This window comes from Spermophilus citellus (genome assembly GCF_964194105.1).
Source record: "Spermophilus citellus genome assembly, chromosome: 5".
Taxonomy (NCBI): domain Eukaryota; kingdom Metazoa; phylum Chordata; class Mammalia; order Rodentia; family Sciuridae; genus Spermophilus; species Spermophilus citellus.
Genome location: NC_138186.1, coordinates 166670148 through 166695783, shown reverse-complemented (window position 1 = coordinate 166695783; position 25636 = coordinate 166670148). Strand labels below are relative to the sequence as shown.

General features: G+C 41.1%; 1 protein-coding gene and 2 pseudogenes across 3 annotated transcripts in view; 1 reads left to right on the top strand and 2 right to left on the bottom strand.

The window, feature by feature from the left end:
* LOC308649909 (T-complex protein 1 subunit alpha-like) overlaps positions 1-681 on the bottom strand; it is a 50701-nt pseudogene extending 50020 nt beyond the window's left edge. Inside the window, exon 1 of the transcript XR_014024433.1 lies at positions 408-681. The product of XR_014024433.1 is annotated as a T-complex protein 1 subunit alpha-like (transcript). The remainder of the gene's footprint in view (positions 1-407) is intronic.
* On the top strand, positions 365-17138 carry LOC308649907 (acetyl-CoA acetyltransferase, cytosolic-like). The gene is made up of 9 exons (XM_081295803.1): positions 365-503; positions 1134-1268; positions 3964-4145; positions 6111-6228; positions 13813-13956; positions 14606-14728; positions 15619-15773; positions 16269-16379; positions 16776-17138. Exons 1-9 carry the CDS (start codon positions 449-451, stop codon positions 16944-16946), a joined length of 1194 nt encoding a protein of 397 aa, XP_081151929.1. The 5' UTR covers positions 365-448; the 3' UTR covers positions 16947-17138.
* LOC308649910 (T-complex protein 1 subunit alpha-like) lies at positions 17046-24001 on the bottom strand (annotated as a pseudogene). The gene is made up of 9 exons (XR_014024432.1): positions 23858-24001; positions 23208-23318; positions 22642-22823; positions 22290-22415; positions 19086-19261; positions 18603-18726; positions 17949-18141; positions 17672-17820; positions 17046-17348 (listed from the first exon to the last, which is right to left on the bottom strand). The product of XR_014024432.1 is annotated as a T-complex protein 1 subunit alpha-like (transcript).
* Between the last annotated feature and the right edge of the window lie 1635 nt (positions 24002-25636).

The following is a 25636-nucleotide window of genomic DNA, read 5'->3' as shown; positions in this document are numbered from 1 at the left end:
TGGAGGAACTTTGGAAGACACTGGGGGCAAAAGGATACCCAGGAGCTGTCCCCAGTCCTACGGGTGGCAGGATTTGGGATTAAGTCTTGGGCTGACGACAGATACTCTTTTGTTAACTCCATTCTCTAGTTCTGAAAAACCCTCGGAGGTCCACATAAAGATTCAAGGTGTGTCCGTGCGCATCCGCAGACCCGGACCCCGCGCCCTGGCCCCGGTCCCCCAACGCCTCGCCTGGTCTCGGTGCCCATCTCCTGAAAGCGCGGCCCCGACCACACCGCGCGTTCTGCAGCCACCCGGCCGCCCGGGCTCGCGCCTGCGCAGAGCGGACCACGCGGAGGCGGCGGGGGCGGAGCTGCCTTAGGCTCCGCCCCCAGGCACGGCCTGAAAGCCGCCGGGAAGAGCTTTACCGCACTCACAGGCGGCGCTGGGCAGAGGTGGTCGTGGCAAGATGAATGCAGGCCCAGACCCCGTGGTCATCGTCTCGGCGGCGCGGACTGTCATAGGTGAGTGACTGGCGGGTAGGCGCGGGGTCCGGGCCCCCTGCGCTTCAGTAGTCGCGCCGAGGGTCGGGCCTGTGTGGTGTGGGAAAAGGGTGGCCAGGAGGGGTCATAGTCCGCCCGCGACCCCCAGTACTGCCGGAGGGCTCCAGCGCCCTGCGCCTCCCTAGCCCGGGCCTGCGGCGCCGCCCCCTGCTCGCCTGCTGCGCTCGCTCCGCCCCTCGTCCTCGGATTGGCTCCTCGTGGTAGAGCCACTGTGCTGCCACGCCCTCCTATTGGCTGGCACAGGGAGGCGCCTTCTTGAGAGACCCCTGATTGGCCAGCTCCGGGACACGCCACCTGTCAGCTGTGGTCGCTGGGGCTGAACCACTGGTGGTCTGAGCCCAGGCACTGGGCGGAGCGGGTCTGGTAAAGCGACCGTCAGCCGTGGTTGCCTCTTAGTGCGGCAGAACCCTTGGCCCGCCCGAGCGCCGGCTGCTTTCCTTTGGGCAGCGTGGGGCCGCATCCACACCTTCCGTGGCCTTTCTAGATGGCGCCCATCGCCCTGGCTCAGGCTCCTGGAGTCCCGAAGCGCGTGGTGGGCTTCTGCAGCGCGCCCAGGGTTCAGATCTCTGCTCTCTCCACAATTCTTTGTAGGCTCATTCAATGGTGCCTTATCTACTGTGCCTGTCCAGGACCTGGGCTCGGCTGTCATCAAAGAAGTCCTGAAAAGGGCCTCAGTGGCTCCGGAAGAGGTTTCCGAGGTTATATTGGGACATGTTTTGGCAGCAGGTAACTCCTGAGTGACCTCAGGAAAGGATGGGCTTATTAGAAACAGCCCCGTCCCCCGACCCCGGGCACACAACACCACACACAAGTGCCTCCATACATTTGCCCCAAATTCCCCCTGCTAGGATTTATCCTATCTTCCTTCTCCCAGCCTTGCAACTTCTTCAGCTCAGGATTCGGCTTCTTTACATGCTTTTCTTGCATGTTCCTACATCACTAACCTACACTGCCTTTCCATTCCTTAGAAGCAGGGCCAGCCTGATACATAGAAGAAATGCATTGTCCTCCACACATCAGTGAAAATGTATTACATTCCTCCTATGTGCCTGCACTGTGCTTGTCACTGTCTGGAGGAAGAGGAGTCCTGAGAATGCCCCCATCGTACTTCCAGTTCCTGCTGGGTTTATAAATCAGTGATCAGTGACCATACCTAATTTGATATTAATACTCATTTTGGGGATCTAGGAGTGTAGCTTAGTGGTAGAGTGCATGGTTACCATGTATGTGGTAATGGGTTCACTTTCCCGCACCAAAACAAACAAAAATATTAGTTCATATTCACTCAATAGTATAAATTCTAATTAATTGTAGTAATAATTCATAATACCCAAAACTAACTTCTGCCCCTACCCTGTCTGAGACCTGATGCATTTATCTGTGTACAGGTAGAATATCCCTTACTCAAAATGCTTGGGACCAGAAGTGTTTTCAATTTGTTTTTTGTTTTTTTTTTTTCAAATTTTGAAATATTTGCTTATACATACTGAGATATGTTGAGGCTGGGACTCAAGTCTGAACCTGAAATTCATTTATGTTTCATATATGCCTTATACACACAGCCTGAAGGTAATTTTATATAATATTTTTAATTGGTTCATGAAAAGTTTGTGTCACAGCTAAAGAGCCTGGAAGGTGTTTTTTTTTTGTTTTTCCCCCTTGGGAACCTGACTTTTAACTTTGACCTGTCACATTAGATCTTGTGTGGAATATTATGACATGTCAGCACTCAAAAAGTTTTACATTTTGGAGGATTTTGTATCTTCAGAACAGACATACTCAACGTATATTTGCAGTTCCTCTTCCTAATTCTGCTCAGCTTCTCCTTATGAACCTTAAAAGATTTGTATGAATTGTGACACTTTATCATGACTCTCCAAGACTTTAAAGTATGACTGTAACAACCTCAGCCTGATTGTGTTCTGGCCCCTTCCTCCTTCCTGTTTTCCCAGACCTGTAATTCAGATTTTTTCATTTTTCATAGGGTGCTTCACTACTGGTTTCTCTCATACCTCCTTCCATGTTTCATTGACTTCTTTTTTTTTTTTTTTTTTTTTTTTTTTGATACCAGGGATTGAACTCAGGGCCACTTGAGCACTGTGCCACATCCCAGCCCTATTTTCTTTTTGTATTTTATTTAGAGACAGGGTCTCACTGAGTTGCTCAGTGCTTTGCTTTTTGCTGAGGCTGGCTTTGAACTCACAATCCTCTTGTCTCAGCCTCCCAAGCTGCTGGGATTATAGTTGTGTGACTGATACCTACCCAGCTGTTTCACTGACTTCTATAGTATATCTTACATAATTATGATAAAAATAAACGGTTGTGGGGGTTGGGGCTGTGGCTCAGTGGTAGAACACTTGCCTAGCATGTGTAAGACACTGGGTTCAAACCTCAGCAGCACATAAATAAATAAAATAAAGGTATTGTGTCCATTTACAACTAAAAATGTAATTAAATAATTTTAAAAATTAAAAAAAATATATGGTTGTGAACTTGGGCATGGTGGTGCATGCCTGTAATCCCAGTGGCTGGGAGGATCACAAGTTGAAAGACAGCCTCAGCAACTTAGAGAGGCTCTAAGCAACTTAATGAGACCCTGTCTCAAAATAAAAAATTTGATTAAGAACTATGTAATGTTTTGAACAACCAACAATAAAATAATTTAAAAAAAATAAAATAAAATAAAAAATTTGAAATGTGGCTCAGCGGTTGAGTGCCCTTGGGTTCAATCCCTGGTAAAACAAAACAAAACAAAAAAACCTAAAACAAAAAAACCCAGCTTTGTTTATTGAGGGCCTACTAAGTGCGGGGCCTGTAAACTCTATGCTATGTGTTTCCCTTTTGCCTCACTTAATCCTTTTAATAAATGTCTTGAATCCTAGTATCTGCATTTTACAAATGAGTAAATGAGACTTTGAGAGGTCAAGTAACTTCCCAAGGTCACAGTTTGAAGTGGAGGTAGCACACGGACACAGATCCACCATACTTCTTAAACCAGGTATCTTCCACAATCATGTAATAAATATTCAATGAGCACCTACTGTGTGCCAGGCACTAATCAAACAGTTAGGGATAAGCACTGTGTCAGATAGGAATCCTCATTTTCATTCTATTAAATGCTAGCACTGTTATGTTCAGTAATCATTTCCTAAATTTAGGGTTTTGTCTTTTTAAGGTATTAAGAATTTCTTTGTGGAGGAGAAAGCTTCTATCTGTTAAATAGCTGAAGAGCAGCACAAGGCAATCTATATTCAAGGGCTAGACTGACTCATGGAGACTTATAGGCCTTTGTGCTTTCAGTGCAACTTAGCAGTGGGCTTTCAAAAGTGGCAGGTGGCATAGTTGGCAATTTTACATGTAGTTGCACCCTGATATTTTATCTTTCTCCTTGATTGTGTAGAGTCTTCTGTTCTTCTTCCAGGTTGTGGGCAAAATCCTGCTAGACAAGCCAGTATGGGTGCAGGGATTCCATACCCTGTTCCAGCGTGGAGCTGCCAAATGATCTGTGGGTCAGGCCTAAAAGCTGTGTGTCTTGCAGCCCAGTCTATAGGGGTTGGTGACTCCAGCATTGTGGTTGCAGGAGGCATGGAAAGTATGAGCAAGGTAAGTCCTTTGAAAAAATGCCTCTCAGTGACCTCTCACTGATAAACTTGTGCCCATACCATTGCTGAATAAGCTGATGCCTATCAGAACTGGAATCGATAGTAAGTCAACAAAAATTGGACTCAACCTTGACCCTACCTAAGTGTGTATTAGTCTTCAAATTGGAAGGGAAATTCCATTTGAAAAAAAACCTCTCAACTGGAACAGAACCCATTTTTTCCAAAGTATTGTTACTGAAGCATACAGTATTTTCTGAATCAAACTCATAATGTTAGTTTTGTCCTTGGTTTTAAATTTCTTTCCATTTTGAAGAAAGTCAAATTTAGATGTTAAATTTTTTTTAACATTTATTTTTTAGTTTTAGGTGGACACAATATCTTTATTTTATTTTTACGTGGTGCTGAGAATCGAACCCAGTGCCTCATGCATGCTAGGCGAGCGCGCTACCACTTGAGCCACATCCCCAGCCCCTAGATGTTAACTTTTATCTTCCTGCATATGCCAAGGAGAAACCCAGGGACCAGACTTTGTTGACCTTTTGGAGGTAAACAATGTGGAAAAGAGAACTGCAAAGCGGTGCTCTTCTCCAGTAGGTTTGCCAGGTGGGAATTGTCTCACTAAGTCACATCCTCTAATTGGCACAGAGGTGAAAAGACAAAGGATATCCCCTGAGGCGGCTCAGGTCTGATCTGGGAATCCACTAGTCAGAGGCCAGTTCTCAGCTATTGCAGAGAGTCAGAAAGAGGCAGAATGAAGGTAGCAAAAATGATCGGTGGTTTTGATGGGATCCTATGATATACTTTCTTAAGTGCTTTTGTACATATCGTCACAAAAGCCCAGTAGGATTGATGATATTATTCCCAATTTACGGGGAAGAAAATTGATGCCCAGAGTCAGCATTTAAGCACAGCTTTTGTTTTGTTTCTTTGAGATGGGTGTTTTTTGTTTTTTGGTACCAGGGATTGAACTCGGGGACACTTGACCACTGAGCCACATCCCCAGCCCTGAGTTGCTTGACGCCTCACCATTCCTGAGGCTTACTTTGAACTCTCGATCCTCCCACCTCAGCCTCCCGAGCCACTGGAATTACAGTCAAGTGCCACTGTGCCCAGCTTGAGAAGAGGTCTTGCTATGTTTTCCAGGCAGATCTCAAAATCCTGAGCTCCTTTTGAATCAGCTTCCTGAGTGCTGGAACTTGGGCATGTGCCACTCTGCCTGGCTAAATACAAGTCCTTTGGATCCAAGCCCATTACTCTTTCCATTCGGTTACAGGTGCCAGTGAGTTGGTGGAAGTTAAGAAATTTCTACCCAGAAATCCCTCTTATTAGTCAACCTACTTATTCTCATTGTATATATTATGTCTCCTGTCAAAATAAGTAACACATTGTTAGCATTACGGAAGTCCTTAGGTGATTGCTTCAATTTACAGATAATTAGTTCCCTCTCTGGAAAGAATAATGGGATTCTGCTTCTTTTTTTTGAGGGGGTGGTGGTACTGGGAGTTGAACTCAAGCCCTCTACCGCTGAGCTATATCCTCAACTTCTTTTAATTTTATTTTGATCTTATTAAATTGTGCATTCTGGCCTTGAACTTTGATTCCTCCTGCCTCAGCCTCTTGAGTAGCTGGGATTACAGGTATGCATCACTATACCTGGCTACAAATGGGATTCTTAAGGAAATAAGACACCAAATGGACAGGGTTGAGGGAGCCGTGGTAGTGGGTAGGTGGGAGAGTAGTCATTCCCTTTTTTTTGGACCAGGGATTGAACCTGGGAGCATTTTGTGCTGAGCTACAGCCCCGGCACGCCTCTTTTTTTCTTTGCTTTTATTTTGAGATAGGGTTTTGCTAAGTTGCCCAGACTGCTTGAATTTGTGATCCCTTTGCCTCGGCCTCCTGAGTAGCTGGGATTACAGGCATGTGCCACTGTTTCTGGCTTAAATCCACTTTTATTTCTTGTTTCCAGGCTCCTCATTTGGCTCACTTGAGAACAGGAGTAAAAATGGGGGAGATGCCGCTGGCTGACAGTATACTCTGCGATGGTCTGACAGATGCATTTCACAACTATCATATGGGTATCACAGGTAAGGCAGAGGTAGCTGAGAATACACTAACTTTAAAAAGGTTGAAACAAGTCAACCTCCAGATCCAGCAGCCAGCCTACTTGACCTTTGTCTTAACTGGCAAGCTGAGTGTGGAATGGCACCCAGAGGACCCTGATAAGTATATGGTGTTCAGTACTTTATGGTGATCGGCTGGCTAGCCTACATTTCCTTTGGGCCTCATGCCAGAAAGTGGTCACAGTTGTAGATGCCAGTGTTCAGAACAGGGCTTTGGAGGATGGAGTGTATTCAGGCAAGGAAGTAGGCCGTGCCTCCCAAATGCCTGCGGCTAACTGACTCCATCCTTAAGTTACCACACAGTGTCCTCCAGCAGTATGTCCCACAGGCCTGGCAGAAGGCAGATATCAGTACAAAATGTGTGGCCACAAAGTGGGCCAAGAAGACTGAAGCTAGAGAAAAGAAAGCCAAGATGACAGATTTTGATTATTTTAATACACGAAGGCAAAGAAAGTGAAGAGAATAATCAAGAACAAAGTAGGAAACGTCACAGGGCAGCACTCCTGAGAGTGTCCCCTGGAAAACCACTTGCTGGAATGCTGCTGGTGTAGCTTTTGCTGCTGCTGCTTGAACCTCCTCCTAACCCCTAAGAGTCCCGTTTAGTCCCTCCTCCACTTTTAGGTCATCTGTCTTCAAGCTTCAATACTTTCTTTTGTTTAATCCACTGTTCTTGAGGCTTTCAAATGAATTTTTCATTTCTTTTCAAAGATTTCTCTTTGGTTCTTTTTCAAAATCTATATTTTTGAACTGCTCATTCACATTCTGCATTGTTTTCTTCAATTCATTCAACTGTTTGAGTGCTTAAAAAAATCATTCTTTTGAATTCCTTGTTTAGTATTTCATCCACTTTAAGATTTCTGAAATCGGTTATTATGGAGTTATGAACTTTAGGTGGCATTACCTTTTTTTTTCCTTCTATTTCTTGTATTTCTGTGTTGAGATTTGCAAATCTGTTGGGATTAATCTCTCTTCCACTTTTATGTGGTGTCCTTCTTAGTATGAGGCTTTCTTCTGCTAGCGAAACATGGGATATTGGTTTGTTGTATGTGTTGAGTTTATTTTCAACTGGACTCCATAGTGTGTAATCTCCCTGTAGCTTCTTTAGTTGTGATTTGTGGGTTTGCACAGAGTGTAGTGTTTCAGAGTGGGCGATACCAAGAGACACTCTGGTGCTTCAGAGTGGTGTGGGCAGCATAATATGTGGGATGTGCCTCTGTGGCCACTTCTACCATGAGAGTGGCAGTCCTATCAGGAGCTGGAGATTTCCAGATGCTATTCATAGTAGGTCTGTTATAAATGATGATGATGCTGGCTGCTTCCGTTGTGTTGAAGCACCTGAAGCTCTTTTTCTGGTACCGGGGATTGGACCCAGGGACACTTAACCACTGAGCCATCCCTAGCCCGTTTTTTAATATTTTATGTAGAGATAGGGTCTCACTGAGTTGTTTAGGGCCTCTGGGATACAGGTGTGCGCTACAGCACCTGGCCCTAAAGCTCTTGTTGTCTTTACTGGAGACTAGTGCAGATCTGGGTGCTTCACCAGGAAGGGCAGCAGCTGGATTCACGGCTCCTCTGTGGGAATCGCTTTCCGTCCTACCAGCCGTGTACAGTGGGTCAGGTATGGCTGTGGTTGATGTAGAGGACCCACTTAGATGCGATGTCAGCCACTGTTGTGCGTCTTCTCTCTGCACCACTGTGGAGGTTTCTGCCTGGGAGCCAGCATGGGGACAGGTTCACAGCTTAGGGCTCATGTCCCTCTTCTTTAAGTAGAACTTTCTGCCAGGATTTGAGCGGGCTTCTGTTGTAGCTCAGAGGCTGAGCGTCTGTCCTAGTGTGCATGAGGCCTTGAGCCCAATTTCAGCACTGGAAGAAAAAGAGAGAGAATAAAGCAAAACGAAAACAGACAAAACACCAAGGGGAGAATACTTACATAAAAAAATAAAAAGGAGAAGGAAGAGAAAGATAATGATACAAATAGAAATAAAAAGGAAAAAAAACGAGAAAGGCACTTAAAAATTTAAAATGAAATAAAGTAACAGACTAAAAGAAAATAAATAATAAAAAGTAACAATGACAAAAAAATAACAGGAGTCAATAATTCCTCCTGGCCAAGGTGCTCAGGAAATGCGAGTGAGGGCCGCTGGTCATTAGCTGTGCCCGTCATTTCCCTGGGTCTCCTAGGGTTGGAATCCATCAAGTACTGGGTGAGGGTCGGGGATGGGGGCTGTAGTTTGCTGGAATTTCCTCAGCTCTCAAACCAGTTGGGGTGCATGCAGGTTGTGTCAGATCTTTCTTGCCCAGTGAGTTAATGCAGACGTCGGCTGTGCCAGAGGTATATTCTCTTCAGAGGGTTTAGCCTGCACATCCAGGGCCTGGCAAATGCTGGGCTGTGGCAGTCAAGAACTTCTCACCAAGTTTGGGTGGAAAGCCACCTGTCCCAGGAGTATATTTGCTCTGGAGGTTTTTAGTCTGTGACCCAGAATTGTGGCAAATGCCAGAGCCCCCAAAGTGGGAGTGGCAATTGAATCACTGAGTTCTGGGCTGATTGAGGATCCCGGGAACCAGGTGATCTGCTATCCTCAATCCCAGTGCCTTCAGACCTGGGCCCTGCAAAAACCAGACCAACTGGTATTGCTCCCCATCACAGAAGCCAGGTTCACTGGAACCACTGATTCCAGAGTGCTCTCAGCAGGGTAAAGCTCTGGGCAAGTTTGTGTTGGCGACACTGCCCCAAACCAGGAGTGTCTCATGTGACTGCATTTCCAGTCAACATAGCGGGGTGTTACTGGAGATTATAGGGGTTTTTGTTTGTTTGTTTGTTTGTTCAGTTTTTGGTGGACACCACATCTTTATTTTATTTTTATGTGGTGCTGAGGATCGAACCCAGCGCCCCACGCATGCCAGGTGAGCGCATTTCTGCTTGAGCCACATCCCCAGCCCTGGAGATTGTGTTTATGCCAGCTTTTGTACCCCTACAGCAGTATAGTTGCATATAACAGGATCTTTCTCAAGATGGCTTCTGGCTGTAGCTTCTGAGAGGTTGGGAAGGCACTGAATTCCTTCTCTGAAGCTGGCTTATTGTGCCGTCTCCAGGTCACTTATTTACTTAAGCTATTTGTCCAAAGGTTGTAGCCTCGTGGAGGCTCGGTCATTTTGTGCCCTGCCAGACTGCGGCACTGGTACTTAACTATTTTTTTGCACTCCACGTTACATATTAGCCAGCTATCTAGAAGGCCCCTGGTTTTATGTTTATTGATAATGCAATTGTTAAATCAAAATAACTCATGCTTTTTTTTTTTTGTGATAGGAATTGAATGCAAGGACACTTTGCCACTGAGATACATCCCAGCCCTTTTAAAAGATTTTATGGTGAGAGGGCCTTGCTAAGTTTTTGAGGCTGGCTTTGAATCTGTGATTCTCCTACGTCAGTCTCCTGAGTTGGTGGGATTATAGGTGTGTGCCACTGCACCCATCTCCATATTTTTTATTGGGGTACTATAGTTGTATGTAATGGTGGAATTCATTGTTACATGTTCCTACATGCACATGACAACATGACAATATTATTTGGCCAATATCATTCCCCAGTGGTTCTCCCCTCCTGCCTCCCCCTGGCTCTTTTCTTTACTCTCCTGATCTCCCTTTGACTTTCATGAGATTCCATACCCTACCACCTTTTCCTTTTTCCTCTCCACTTTTGCATGTGAGAGAAGGCATACGACCCTTGACTTTCAGAATTTGGCTTATTTCACTTAACATAGTGTTCTCCAGTTTATTTATTTTCCTATAAATGATATAATTTCATTCTTCTGTGTGGGTGAATAAAACTGTATTGTGTGTATGTACCGCATTTTCTTTATCCAGTCATCCATTGACAGACACCTAGGCTGTTTCCCTAGTTGGGCTAGCTATTGTGAATTTTGCTACCATCAGCATGGGTATGTGTGTATGCTATAGTATGACGACTTTAATTCTTCAGGATAAATACTGAGAAGTGGTATAGCTGTGTCACATGGTTCCATTTCTAGTCTTCTGAGGAATCTCTGCAGTGATTTCCAAGTGGTGGTACTGATTTACAATCCCACCACCAGTGTAAAGGTGTTCGTTTTTCTCCACATACTCTCAAGCATTTATTATTGTTTGTATTCCCGATGACTGCCATTGTGACTGGTGTTGATGAAATCTAAATCTCAATGTAGTTTTGATTTCATTTTCCCAATTGCTAACTTTGTTGAACATTTGCATGTATTGGTTGACCATTTATTTGTATTTCTTCTTTTGAGAACTGTCAGTTTAGTCAGTTTAGTTCATTTGCCCATTTATTAATTGGGTTATTTGGTTTTTTGGTGTTAAGTTTTTTTTAGTTCTTTAAATATTCTGTATATTAATCCTTTGTCAGAAGAGTAGCAAAGGTTCTCTCCCATTCTATAGGTTCTCTTCATATTGTTGGTGTTTTTCTTTCTTTTTTTGTGTGCAGAAGCTTTTAATTTGATGCCATCCATATATTAATTTTTGGCATTATTTCCTGAGCTTTTAGAGTCTTATTGACCAAGTTATTGCTTGCACCTATATGTTAGAATGTTGACCCCACATTTTCTTCTAGAAGTTGCAGTTTCTGATCTTATTCCTAGGTCTTTGATCCAGGGTAGAGCTAATCTCATTATTCTACATATGAATAACACCATTTGTTAAAAAGGCTGTTTTTTTTCCTCTAGTGTTTTCAGCACCTTTGTCAAGGGTCAGATGACTGTATCTGAGTGGGTTTGTCTCTGTCTTCTATTCTGTACCGTTGGTTAATTATCTGTTTTATGCCAGCACTTACAGTTTTTGTTACTATAGCTCTATAGTATAATTTGAGGTCAGGTATTGTGATGTTTCCAGAATTTTTTTTTCTTTTTTTTTTTTACTTAGAATTGCTTTGGCTAGGGCTGGGGTTGTGGCTCAGCAGTAGAGCACTCACCTAGCACATGCGGGGTATTGGGTTCCATAAAGATAAATAAGTAAAATAAAGGTATTGTGTCCAACTAAGAAAATATTTTTAAAAAATTGCTTTGGCTATTCTGAGTCTTTTATTCTTTCAAATGAATCTTAGGACTGCTTTATCTAGTTCTGTGAAGAATGTCATTGGTATTTTGATGGAGATTACATTGAATCTGTATATCGATTTTGGCAAAATGGCCATTTTAACAATATTAATTATCCATGAACATGGAGGGTCTTTCCATTTTCTTGGGTTGTCTCCAATTTCTAATATTCATTGTAGAGGTCTTTCATCTCCTTGGTTAGGTTATTCCTAGATGTTCATTTACTTGTTATTGGTCTGCTCAGGTGTTTTTGTTCTCTTAATTCAACTTTAGTAGGTCATATATATCTAGAAATGTATCCATTTCTTCTTGGTTTCCAATTTATTGGAGTTTTCAAAATAATCCCTAATATCCTTTGAATTTCTGTGATGTCTGTGGTGATTTCTCCTTTTTCATCTCTAATCGTATTAATTTGGGTCTTTTTCTTTTGTTAGGCTATGGGCTAATCAATCTTGTTTATCTTTAAAAAAAAAATTCTTTGTTCATTGTTCCTTTTTATATGTTTTTCTCAATTTCATTGATTTTTGACTCTGATAATTATTTCCTTCCATCTATTGGTTTTGGAATTGGTTTGTTCTTTTTCAAGACCCTCAAGTCAAATGCATCATTAGATTTATTTGGGTTTTCTCCGATTTTCTTTTTCTTTCTTTTTTTTTTTTTTAAAGAGAGAGTGAGAGAGGAGAGAGAGAGAGAGAGAGAGAGAATTTTTTTTTTAATATTTATTTTTTAGTTCTTGGCGGACACAACATCTTTGGTATGTGGTGCTGAGGATCGAAACCGGGCCGCACACATGCCAGGCGAGTGCGCTACCGCTTGAGCCACATCCTCAGCCCCCTCTCTGATTTTCTTATGTGACGTGACACTCAGCTATCTTTCTTCTTAGAACTGTTCTAATAGTGTCCCAGAGGTTCTGGTATGTTATATCACAATTCTCATTGGATTCTAAGAATTTTTAAATTTCTCCCAATTTCTTCTATCACTTACTTATTCATCATTCATAAGTGTGTTGTTAAATCTCCATGTGTTAAAATAGTTTTTCTAGTTTTTTTTTCCTAATTTCATTTTATTTTGATCAGATAAGATGCATGGACTTGTATCTTTTTCTGTGTGTCTGTGTATATGCTGAGTTGCTTTGTGGCCTCAAATATATTCTATTTTGGATGTTTCCATGAGCAGCTAAGAAGAAAGTATATTAAGCTGATGTCAAATGAAATGTTCTATAGATGTCTGTTAAGTCCATTTGATTTAAATTTTTTAGGTCCAAAGAATCTTGACTGCATTTATGTTTGGATGAGTAATATACTGATGGGAGAGGTGTGTTGAGATCATCCACTATTATTGTACTGGGGTTGAGGCTTTAATTTCAGTAGTGTCTGTAAAGGCAAACTCTTCTTTTTGATATAAAACCAGTTAGTCCATATCAAAAGAATGTTGGCATTAGAAATCATGAATGAAAGCTAAAACTAATGAAGAAGTTTAATAAGAAGATATTTTCCTAGACTTAGAACAACTTCCCATAACTTACTGATTAGTTATAAATGGAAAAATAGTACCTGTAGAGTTAGAAACCTGGCAGATACCACTGTAACCAGGGACCAAATCTGACGTCATCTGGGATACATTGATTACTTTCATGTCCTGACAAGATTCCTGAAAGATCATGCCCTGACAAGATTCCAGAAAGATCATGCCATCATTTGGTGGTATTCTGCCTTTAAGCAAAATTGTCACATAGAAGCTTGAGGAAACATGAGACAGCCCAAATTGAGGACATTTGATAAAATAGCTGGCCCGTGCTCCTCAAATTTAACATGCACAAGGCCCTGGGTTCAAATTTCCAGTTAAAGAGGAAAAAGAAAATGTGTAGTTCAAAGTCCTTTTCATAGAGCAGACCATGCTGAAGAATCTCAGAGCTGGAAGAGCAAGTTTATGAAACACAAAGGTAGTCTAAAGAATGTTCCAGATTAAAGGATACTAGAGATGAATAGTTAAATGATGTAATATATACTCCTGCATTGGATTCTGTACTGAAGAAGAAAATATCTTCCTATTGACTAGTAGGATGATAGGTTAAATTTGAATAGGGACCAAGAATTAGACAGTAGTATTAAATTTTCTGATTTTTATAACTGTGGTTATGTTAAAAAAAAAAAAAAAAGGCCTTGTTTTTGGGACATGTACACTGAAATTAAAATTCAGGGGTGAAAGGACAGTGTATCTCCAGCTTTTACTCAGATGGTTTGGAAAGAGAATGTTAAAGCAAATGGGGCAAAAGTGGCCTGAGTCATTGCAGCATTTTCAGATCGCTGCCAGGACAGGGCATTGCAGACAGCGCCCAGCATTGCACCTCAGCCCACTAGGAAGCCTGCTAGTAGGTGTGGTCAGCACTGCTTTAAGTGTGGACAGCTTGAACTACCAAAAGCCAGTTTATGAAAATATTGGGTTTTACTTTGTTTTTCCACAGCTGAAAATGTAGCCAAAAAATGGCAAGTGAGTCGAGAAGATCAGGACAAGCTCGCAGTTCTGTCCCAGAACAGGACGGAGAATGCACAGAAAGCTGGCCATTTTGATAAAGAGATTGTACCAGTATTTGTATCTTCTAGAAAAGGTGGGTAATAAAAATCATAATTTAAACCTTGACCTATTTATAGTAAGAATCATATATAGGAATTTTTATACATTTTTATCTTAGGTTTTTCAGATTGCAATGATATTATCCTGGTTATATCTGAATGTAGGGGAGAGGAGATGCTGTATTTATGGGACATGGTAACATAGAAAACTGTTATCAGCCATTGGCTTGTGATTATTAAGGGGCAACAGCTGACCTATTTCCCATATAAGCTAAACTAAACCTCAGAAGTCAACATCCATTAATTCCTGTTGCTTCTGTGTGGGACTCATATTCTAGAGAATGGATCTTCTAGAGAATGGTCACATGTCATTGTCTAACACAGAATGCTGCAATCAAGTTCCTTCATTGATAACTGACATCTCACCTCCAGGCAATCTTGAGATTGGCTGTAAGACATCCTGATTCACTCAGTTTTAACCAGCCAAAAGTGCTATGATGCAAACTCTAGCACCTTTTGCTTTGACATCTCCCTCAGGAAAGGTTGGAACATATAGTAATTGTACTTTTCTTCTACTGGAATGAGTGGGTATATATTAACAATCTTTCTGCCAAATATGAATCCTCATTTCTGGGAAACCTATCATTCCCAGGACAATCTAAATCTTGGCTTCTCTTCTTGTAGGTCTCACTGAAGTTAAAACAGACGAGTTTCCTCGCCATGGGACTAACCTTGAAGCCGTATCCAAGCTAAAGCCCTACTTTGTTACGGATGGAACAGGAACCATCACCCCAGCTAATGCTTCAGGTTCAATTTTTGATGGGTATCTGGGGAGATCTATTTTCTGCAAGGTCTAACAAGTGAAGTGAATACCTTTTTATACACAAAATGGTTCTTAAAATTCATTTTAGTTTAAGGAAGAATTCTATTTGATCATTAGCCTATATTGAATTTGATTTCTTGGTAGTCCAACTAGACATAGAAAATACAGTATAAGGCTGGGGAGTGGCCCAAGCGGTAGCGCGCTCGCCTGGCATGCTTGTGGCCTGGGTTCGATCCTCAGCACCACATACAAAGACGTTGTGTCTGCCGAAAACTAAAGAATATTAAAAATTCTCTCTTAAAAAAAAAAAAGGAAAAAAAGATATACAGCTGCCTTTATGCTTTTCTAATACAGAAATTCCTAGTACCCTTCTGTGATTCCCGAGTATATTTATTCCAGTAGAGACTTCCTAAGTCTCTACTACTCCACTTCTATAACCTCTCCATTCTTTCTCTTATTCCCAATATGGTAACTGAACCAAGGCACTTTACCAAAGCTGCATCCACAATTTTTTTTTTTTTTTTGACAGGATCTCGCTAAGTTGCTCAGGCTGGCCTTTAAGTTGTGATCCTCCTGCCTCAGCCTCTTATGGTTAGAATCACAGGCACATGCCAACATGCAGGGTCAAACATACCAATTCACTTTTTTTTTAGTGTTGGGGCTCAAACCCAGGGCCCCATGCATGTTTCACAAATGCTCTACCACTGAGCCACATTCCTAGCCCCAAATGGCTTTTCTACACTATAAAGTCTGAATTGTGGCAAATGGCTTTGCCAAGATGGCCAAGTAATTTAATGTCTTCAAATGGAAAAGTGAAATTCTTTTAAGTAAAATTAATGAGCATCGTGGAAATCAAGTCGCTTCCATTTTATAGGAATGAATGATGGTGCAGCAGCTGTGGTTCTCATGAAGAAGTCAGAAGCTAACAATCGTGGGCTTTCACCTTTAGCAGAGATTGTTTCTTGGTCACAAGCAGGTGTGGAACCTTCCATCATGGGAATAGGACCTATTCCAGCCATAAAGCAAGCTGTAAGTGTAACTTTAGATCTCATCCTTCACTCTAGGTAAGAACTCTTTAGACCAATAATCTGTGTTCCTGTATTCAGTTCACTTCACTTCTAATTTCTGCTTAGTCTTCCTACTACTTGGGATGCCAGGATTGTGCTTGGTTTTGTCAGGTTTCATCTGCTCTTTCCCTTTGTAAAACACAAGTCCTTATTGGTAGCTTTGAGTTGTTTCTTACCATGAAGAGCAGCATTCGGCTCTTTTCTATTCCATCATCTTACATGGACATGACTGATGCTACTGGTTCAATATTTATGAATTTGGAACTTTTGAGGGATGTTTTTAAACAGCACACCCTTAACCTTTTGGATAGAACTAAATCATTGGGCTGATCTAGGAACACCACATAGTGGTAGTTTAAGAGATCCTTAAATGTGGAACATTATCTTCATAAGTCAACAAACAAGGTTTAACTTTAAGCCTTTCAACCAGACCTATATCCCATTTATCTTTCTTTAGGTTGCAAAGGCAGGCTGGTCCCTGGAAGATGTTGATCTGTTTGAAATTAATGAACCCTTTGCAGCTGTCTCTGTTGCAATAGCTAAAGAACTTGGATTAAACCCAGAGAAGGTAAATAAAAAGAAAAATCAGTACAATGAAAATATGAAATTAGATATTTTTAGGGTTGTCCGCTTGGCAGTGGATGATATTGGGACAGATTAATTACAAAATAACAAAGGGGGACTGCAGTTGTGGCTCAGTGGTAACGCACTTGCTTAGCATGCGTGAGGCACTGGGTTAGATTCTCAGCACCACACACAAATAAAGGTCCATCAACAACTAAAAACTATTTTAAAAAATAACAAAAGGTTGTCACCAATGCATATCAAAGGTTATGATTTTATTTCTAAGCAGTCATGATGAAAATTGAGCTTGAAAGTTTTGACACTAAGTGGACAAAGATATTTGGGATTTTAACCTCTATCTGGAGATCAAGGGATCTAAGACAAATCTTTTTCTTCTTAGGTCAACATTGAGGGAGGGGCCATCGCCTTGGGCCATCCTCTTGGAGCATCTGGCTGTAGAATTCTTGTGACGCTGTTACACACATTGGAGAGAACTGGTGGAACCCGTGGTGTTGCTGCCCTGTGTGTGGGAGGTGGGATGGGAATAGCAATGTGTGTTCAGAGAGGATGAAATACTTAACCACACTACTTAAAGCAATCTGAGCTTTTTAAACTAATAAAGTTTGTGATGACCAAAGTGAGGATGGAGACCATCTTCACAAAACAGAAGTTGATAGCATGCTGTACTTTAATGTATACTACTCAAGGTATAAGACATTGCATTTAACATTGTTATAAATAAAAGGGAGATTCAGATCAGTCATCAAGGGCTCCAGAGGGAACAGCATCTTCATAACCTCCATGCTTATCATCTTTACTTTCTGGGTGTAATTTAATAAGGTCATCAATCCGAAGAATGGTAATTGCCGCTTCTGTTGCAAATTTCAAGCTCTTCACTTTAACTACAGTTGGTTCAAACACTCCTGCTTGCTTGTTGTCTCGAGGTTTACCATTGATCAAATCAAGACCAATCCTACAATTAAGGTGAGATAGCTGATTAAATGATTTCCCACAGGTTGCTTAGGTGGCCTGTTAATTCCAAATATTCCATTCAAATATTAATCTTGAAATACTGGCTTTATGGTTACACTTAACAAACACAGCACTGTGCAATACAAAAAGGAAGAAACCCTGTTCCCAGACATCTAAAACACGTTATGTGCTGCATGATAACATTTTGGTCAATGAAAGCCCAAATATAAACATTGGTCCTTCCTAGAAGATGATTACTATTGCCTATACCTTACAATGTTCTCATGATGATCACTGTGAAAAGGAGAAAAACTATATGCTTACCATTTTAGATTTTTACGTTCTGGATTAACTTGAGCCTCATTATGAAAAGCTCTTAACTTTGCAACCAGATCTATGGAGTCTTGGGCAGCATTAACTGCCAGTGTATTAGGAATAACAAGAAGAGATCTTGCAAGCTGTTCCTGAGAGCCCTAAAAGGAAAAGATAATTAGGTTCTTTTCAAAAAGGAAAATCCTAAGGTTCACAGCAGCGATTAAGAACCCAGACAAAGCATGTTAACAAAATGCCAATTATACCCCTCTTGAAAATCAACTCTTACCATGCTGGTTGCATAGTTTTCAAGGTATATGGAAAGGGCTGCTTCTACAGCACCCCCACCAGGAACGACAGATTTCGACTCCAAAACTCTTTTCACCACACAAAGAGCATCATGTAAAGAGTGCTCCATCTCATCACACATGAAATCATTTGCCCCACGTAAAATAATCGATGCAGATGTTCGTGCCTTAGTACTAATAAGAACAAAAAGTAAAACTGTTAAAAAAGAACATTTATGAATACTGTACAAAAAGAATGTCTAGGGCTGGGATGTAGCTTTGTGATAGCTCTACCACATTTGTCTAGCAAGCTCAAGGAATTGGGGTTCAATCCCCAGCATTGTAAAAAGTGAAAAAAGAGGGCTGGGTTGTGGCTCAGTGGTAGAGCATCTGTCTAGCAAGTGCAAAGCTGTGAGTTCAATCCTCAGCACCACACGAAAAACAAACAAAATATATATATATAAAATATAAAACACTGTCTAGACCATGCAGAAGAGAAGAAACTAACTTCACCTCAATTTACAATGGCCCAATATTGTTTTATCCCACGCATATAACTGCTTATATCACTGAGAGACTACAGCAGCAAATAAATGGGAAGGAAATTTTTTACTCAATGAAATGTGCATAGCTTTAATTTGGAAAGTAGCTCTTACTTTTTGATTAAGATCAATTCATCATCACAAATTCTCTCCTGGACCACTTCTTCTGCTTGTCCCAACATTGTAGCTTCAAAAGTTTCTTTACCTTCCAAATTGGCCAGGGTTGACAGAATAGTTGCTATAGGAGTTAAAAAGATCTCTAAATATTGTTTCCCATGATATTAAAGTCTTAAATAAAGAAACATTTACGATAAAAGTGATGCATTACAAATTAAAGGTTTACAGCTAATTATCAGATAATTAAGTTATATTTTATACTAATATGAAACTATATCATTTTGAAGTGAATAAAATCAGTTCATGAATTCCCAACAAACTAAAGAACTTTTCCAGTTCATGAAAAATAGCTCTATATTTATCGTGGACAGTGCTGAGTGTTTTTGAAGCTGCTCAGTGCCAGTACTCCAATGTAAGGCTTGTGCCAGAGAATGCATATCCACACAAGGTTTTTTATTCAAGATCTTGCAGTTGTAGTACCTCCAGAAGCTTTAGCAATACGCTTAAGATCCTTTTTCAAAACTCTTCTAACTGCCATGGCGCCAGCCTCCACAAAGTACTTCAGACACACATCATCAATTCCACCAGTGGTTAGAATAACGTTGGCACCAGTTGCCAGGATCTTCTGAATTCTCTCCTTGGTGATATCTGATTCTCTACAGAGAAAGTATTTTCGTTAACTCGTTACTTTCTGTGTTTTTTAATACTACAACTCTTAACTTCCATTGAATACTTTTCACAAAGATTAGTGTAGCTCAATGGTACAGTGCTTGCTTAGCATGCACAAAGACTTGGGTTCAATTACCAGCACCACGAAATTAAAAACTCCAAAATACTTACCATGAAATAACTGTAGGCTAAGTTATATCAACTGTTCTTTCCTACCCAGAAGCAAAATTAAAATTAACCACTTTGCTCTCCTCAACTCCAATTTGAGTTCCTATCAAGTATGGTTAGAAAGAAATAGGAGGCCCTGCCTTCAAGAATCTTATCGGGAATTACCAATTTCTCAGGGCAAATGTTTAATAAAGGGATCAAGAGTTAAACTGCAGAAATAAGTAGGACCAGAATATGAACCTGGCAGACCACATTAAAGAGTCTATATGGCTAAGATGCTGGTGTTTCTAAGCAACAGTAGTGTTACCAAATCTGCTTCTTTTTACATGGAGTGAGGACTTGAACCCAGGGACTCATGCATGTTAGGTAAGTACTAAATACTGTACCTCTGAACCATACCCTGCTATCCTTTGAATCTGTATTTTCAAAAGGATGCCAATGTCCATATGAAAGTTGCAGTGGAAAGATGAAGGACTGAAGACATGGGGACAGTAACTGGAGATACAGAAGTATCCCTTATGAGGACCGACAGCGTGAACGAAAGTCAAACTACAGGCACAGGTAAATGGGAGGTATGGGCAATCAAGAGCACAGTTTGGGATGTTGTAAGTTTAAAGTCTCTGTTATTCAGGGAAGGCTGCAAAGAGGAAGTCAGTATATAAATCATAAGCAACTCTAGTAAGGAAATATAGATTCAAAGTCAATATACAATTGAAGTCATGGAGTAGATGAGATTATTCAAAGATTTTTTTCAAGTAGTCAATCATGCATTCATTTTGGTCAATGATAGGCCAAATAAACAACAGTGGTCCTATAAAAAATTATAATGAAGCTGAAAAATCCTTATCACCTACTAGCATTATAGCAGCTATCTTGTCACAATGCAGTGGACACACGTATGTAGTGATGATTATTATAAACTAATGACACTTATCAGTTGTATTAAAGCACAATCAAGCACAGTACATAAAACTTAAATGATCAAAAACGACTGTTACTCATCTGTAGACTTACCATACTTATTGCCTCTGCCTCTCAGGTAAGTGAGACTACAGACTACAAGGATGTACCACCATACTTAGCTAGTTTATTATTTTATAGAGTACTACTACTCACCCGGTCTACTAAATAAGTACTGTGTACCAGATACTGAAGAACCAAGGCTACAAAGCCAAAGAAATAATTCCATCTCTATATTCAGAACTCACATTATAGTTGTATACATAGCAGAAACTGTGTAAGCCCAAGAAGACAAAGACTGGGAATAACCCAGATTGAGGGAAAGCCTCCCCTCTTTAAAGGCATGTTAAGACAGAATTGGCCAAAGGCTTGATAAAGATCAAGAAAAAGGAGGCTGGAGATGTCAACTGACTTTCATGCTAGTGTTATTATTAGTGGCCCTGACACTGGAGAAGAGGGATGAAAAAGGGATCGAAAAGTAAAGTCCCAGCAAACATGTTTATATCACTCTTGTGGCACCTGGTTGATAAGAAAGGACAGGGAGTAACTATGTCAGGTGGATGAGCAAAATGCTTTAAGGACAGGAGAGCTCCAAGTGGAATCCAGCAAAGGAAGAGTTGACTTAAAGATGCAGTTGTTAAAGAACAATCAATGAAGGAGGGCTCTAAGGGAACAGACTCTGGAAAACATACTGCTGGAGAATTCCCCTATGATAGAAGGAAAGAGTAAAAGGATACACATGCATATAGATTTCGAAGATGGGCAGCATTTCTAGCTTTTGCAAAGATTTCTTGCAGTCTTTGGTTAGTTGTTTCTTCAAAGTAACCAAACAGCAAAAAGTAAATAAATAAATAAAAATAAAAACACACTCCCAAGAAGAAGTAGAGAATAGAACAGCAGTTATCAAAGTCTGGGAAGGGTGTGGGGGAGAGATGCAAAAAGTTGAATGGGTGCAGGGACAGGAAGAACTAACTGAATGTTTCAAAATAGCTAGCAGAGAGGATTCTGAATGTTCCCAATACAAATAAATGTCTGAGGCAACAGATAATGATTATTCTGGTCTGATCATTACCCAAAGTGAAGCCACACTGCACTCAAATATGTAGTTACTACATGTTAAAAATAATGATAATAATAATAATAAAATGAGTGTGGATAAAGTGGAAGAAAGCAGGCAAAATCCCTGGGAGCAAACTACCTTCACAACTAGCTCTTCCTGTATGCCAATCGAGTAACACCATCTGCAGTCCATAGTATCCAGTATACAGTAGCAAAAAGTCTGAACTGCTTCTTTGAGGAAATAGGTTCTTGGCTTTTATACCTTTAATCTCAAATCAATTCATAAAGCCAAAAATTCCACAAAAAGTTCAATTTTCACAGAAGTCATAGCACCCCAAATCCCTTTTAAAACATCATCACATTTCCTATTTTTTTTCTAGAGGTTCATGTAGAACAGTTTGATTTGGGTAAATGTTAAGTTTTCTAAAACTCTGATACTTAAAAAGTCCAGTTCTATAGCCATCAGAATGATGACTATTCTGTCCTATGAGAAAACTCATTCTTTCCAGTCTACTGTCGCCTGGTTCAACACAAAGGAGTTTTACAAACACCCCTGACAAAGGTAAAAAATCTCTCAATATAGGGCCGGGTGCAGTGATGCATATCTGTAGTCCTGGCAGAGGAAGGCTGAGGCAGGAGGATCACAAGTTCAAATCCAGCCTCAGCAAAAGTGAGTTGCTAAGCAACTCAGTGAGACCCTGTCTTTAAATAAAATACAAAATAGGGCTGGGAATGTGGCTCAGTGGTCGCCAAGAACCTGTGTTCAATCCCCAGTACTAACAGATTAAAAAACCAAACCAAACCAAACCAAAAAACCCCTCAACATACCTCTGTCTAATTTGGTCCAATTTTTCAGGGTCTGTAATAATCACTGTACACCAAGCTTCATTTTTGTTTTCTGTAGCCTGAAGTCAAGGCAAGCAATTTTTGCATTAACTATTCTCTTGGGCATGCCTATAAGTGAACATAATATTTTGTAATAACTATAACAATATTCAGTTCACATAATACACCTATCCCTAAAATTAAAATTAAAATTATTAAGCCTTAAATATAAAGGCATTAAGGGGAGATATTTCTTTTAGTTTGCACGCATCTTAACTTTTTTTATGTGCTCAAGTTACAAAAGATGTATTTTAACTATAGAAATCTCATTCTATGATTAAATCTCAAACCTTACCCTGAGATCCCACCACACAGTTAAGTGCATAGCCACTGATCAGCATGCTCTCCATCTGACTTCTCCCATGGGCTTTCAGAATATTAACAGAATTGATAGGATAGCGAGGCTGGCCTCTTATATCTGTGTATTTAATAGCAAGTACAGCATCTACTACCATATTAGAGAAGAAATCACCATCTCTAAGCTGATAGTTAAGGATAACAACAGAACGAATGAACAAAGGGTACACATAAAAATCAAAGGCAATTGAAAGTGACTTTCTTTTTAGCAATTTCATCAAAGAAAAAATATTTATCAAAGTGACTTATTACTTATCACCATCCACAGTTCATATCACTTACACATGCTTTACATTATATTTTTACCCTTGAAATACAAAGACAGCAACAGGCAATTTCAACACAATGTCATGTCTCTGACAGATTTATCAATTTGCATTAAATTGATAGTTAAAACTTTTACTGTTTAAAAAAAAAAAACCCAAACCTAAATCAGGTTCAATCCCTAGCACTCTACCCACCAAAGGGGTAGGGGTGCTAAACTTTACTTGGATGCAAGGATACATTCCAATAATTTTGGAAGACATGGAAGTCTTAGCAGCATTAATTAGGCAATCTCTTCCAAGTTCATCTGTGTTAATAATTAAGTTTTCACTGATATAGCGCACTGCTTCCCTGTTTAAAGGGACAGAAAAAAAAAGTCAATTCAGTACTCAAACCTTTTAATGTTATCACATTAAAAAAAGACACTTTTTATATTTATTTTTTAGTTATGAGTGGACACAATATCTTTGTTTTATTTTTATGCGGTGCTGAGGATCGAACCCAGTGCCTCACATATGCAATTCGAGGCCAGTGCTCTCCTCTGAGCCACAATCCCAGCCCTAATGTTATCACATGTAACAGTTTCAAAATGTCAAAGGAAAGGACTTTTTGTTCAGCCATTTCCTATAGAAGGAGAACACTTGAAAATCCTCCCTCTTCAGATCATGGCAACTTTAATCTATCCCATAAGCATAGCCACTAAAGTCTATTATTAGAAGAAAATGTGGTAGTCATATGGGAAAAATCATTACTGGCTCTAGTTCAAGTGTTACTTGGTTGTTAAAACACAACTTTTTTAAACCAAAATTTAATTATTAATCAAAACATTAAAACACTATTTATAAGTACTGTGTCAAATAAAAAATTCCTGAGAATGCAAACAATCTTACTTGCAAGCAAGTCGATAGCCACTAATAACTGATGTGGGATGAATTTTCTGTCTGACTAATTCATCTGCATTTTTCAGAAGTTCTGCTGCAATAATAACCTGTTGAGAAAACAGTCATGCGCTAAGATGTCTGGCACTGGATATATCATGCACCCACAAAAGCAACACTAAAGTCGTCAGGTATTATTAACCAGAATGGTGAGTGATGGAGAAATGAACCACAGACTGGGTGCGGGGCTTCAGCAACAGACATGTATATATTTCTCCTGGTTCTGGAGGTTGGGGAGTCAGATCAGGATGGCAGCAAAAATTTTTAAAAGGCACTAAACGAAAACACCCACCCAGGCTACTTGTGGGAGGCTGAGACCATGGCCTCTAGTCTGAGGCTGCGTGAGGTGGCAGCACTTAACGTGTCCTGGCTGTTGTTTCCACAGTTCCTGTACCAGCTGCTGACTGCCACCTTCAGAGTGTGTGCAGGATGAGCTTGGTGGCTGCAGGGTGGCTGCAGGGTGGCCTCAGAGTGGAGTCGGCCTCCTGGGGGCTGCTGGTGCCTTACACCTTCCCTCCTACCAGGTCCCTGTGACCGCCTCATGGAGGTGCTACTCTGTCACCTTGTACTGTATTTGCCGTGCTTCTTCTATTTATGAAGCCATTTTGTCCCTAGTTACATGTGTCTTCTTTGCGGTGTAAGCTCCTTTGGGATGCAGACAGTCTCCTGTCCCTGCAGGCTGGTGGCATGGTTCAAGGCTGAAGCTAGGCAGTTGCTGCCCTCCACCTAGAGGGAAAGCTGAGTAACTGTGACAGTAGGTTGGCAGGTCCCGGCTGGAGGAGGGCTGGCGCCTACATAGCAAGGGCCCCTACAGAGTGATGCCCCAAGTGGCAGGGAGGACGCTCTTGTCCCTTGTAAGCAATAACCTGTGGTCGTGTCCGGCAATGGCTGCACGCTAGACTCGGCTGTCCCTGCACTGCAGCTAAATGGTTCATTTGCTTCTCCCTGGACCTTGGAGGGGAGCACTGGCTCTTCCAGCCCTGTGGAGTAGAGGCTCTGAGACCCAGAGCAGGAGCGGCCTCCACCAGGGTGGGCAACTCTTCCTTCCCACGCTGCCTGCAGGGGTCTGGAGCCATTGGATATCCTTAATGGTTTGTTTTTCTTTTTCAAATATCAGAGCTGTCAACCATTTTGTTAATCACAACAAAATTACCCTGGCGTGATTTTAAACAGGTTAAGAAAACAGGACACGTGACAAACATCTGAAGGTCAGGGCTAAGCTGGGCGTGGTGCTGCATAAAGGTGATTCCACTACAGGGGCAGGCGACTGAGGCAGGAGGAGAGGAGTAATACAAGGCCAGCCTGGGCAACTTAGCGAGACCTTGTCTTAAAAAGTAAAAATCAAACAAAAATAGAGTGGGGCTGGGGTTGTGGCTCAGCCGTAGAATGCTCACCGAGCATGTGTGGGACACTCGGTTTGATCCTCAGTACCACATAAAAATAATAAAATAAAGGTACTGTGTCCAACTACAACTAAAAAACCATAAGGACAGGGCTTGCCCTTTTGTGGGACCTCAGCAAACGCCCCCTGGTGGTGGTTGGTCCTCTGGGCTCCCTGGGCACTTCCTTTCTCCCAGTTCTGGAAGAGAGCCTCTGGTGTCCCCATGTCAGAAGTGTGGCTCTCGTGTCCCAGTGTCATCCAGACTCATTCACTCTGCTGCTGTCCCTCTCTACCATCATTGTGTTGTCTCATGTCCCAGCTGTCAAATTGCTGTCATCTTGAGACCCAAT

Bases quoted from the DNA above. Each gene is read 5' to 3' on its own strand.
- LOC308649907 (XM_081295803.1), top strand. From the start codon at position 449: ATGAATGCAGGCCCAGACCCCGTGGTCATCGTCTCGGCGGCGCGGACT. The intron at 13,957-14,605 runs GTGGGTAATAAA...CTCTTCTTGTAG, and splicing joins ATTTGTATCTTCTAGAAAAG to GTCTCACTGAAGTTAAAACA. The intron at 14,729-15,618 runs GTTCAATTTTTG...TCCATTTTATAG, and splicing joins CACCCCAGCTAATGCTTCAG to GAATGAATGATGGTGCAGCA.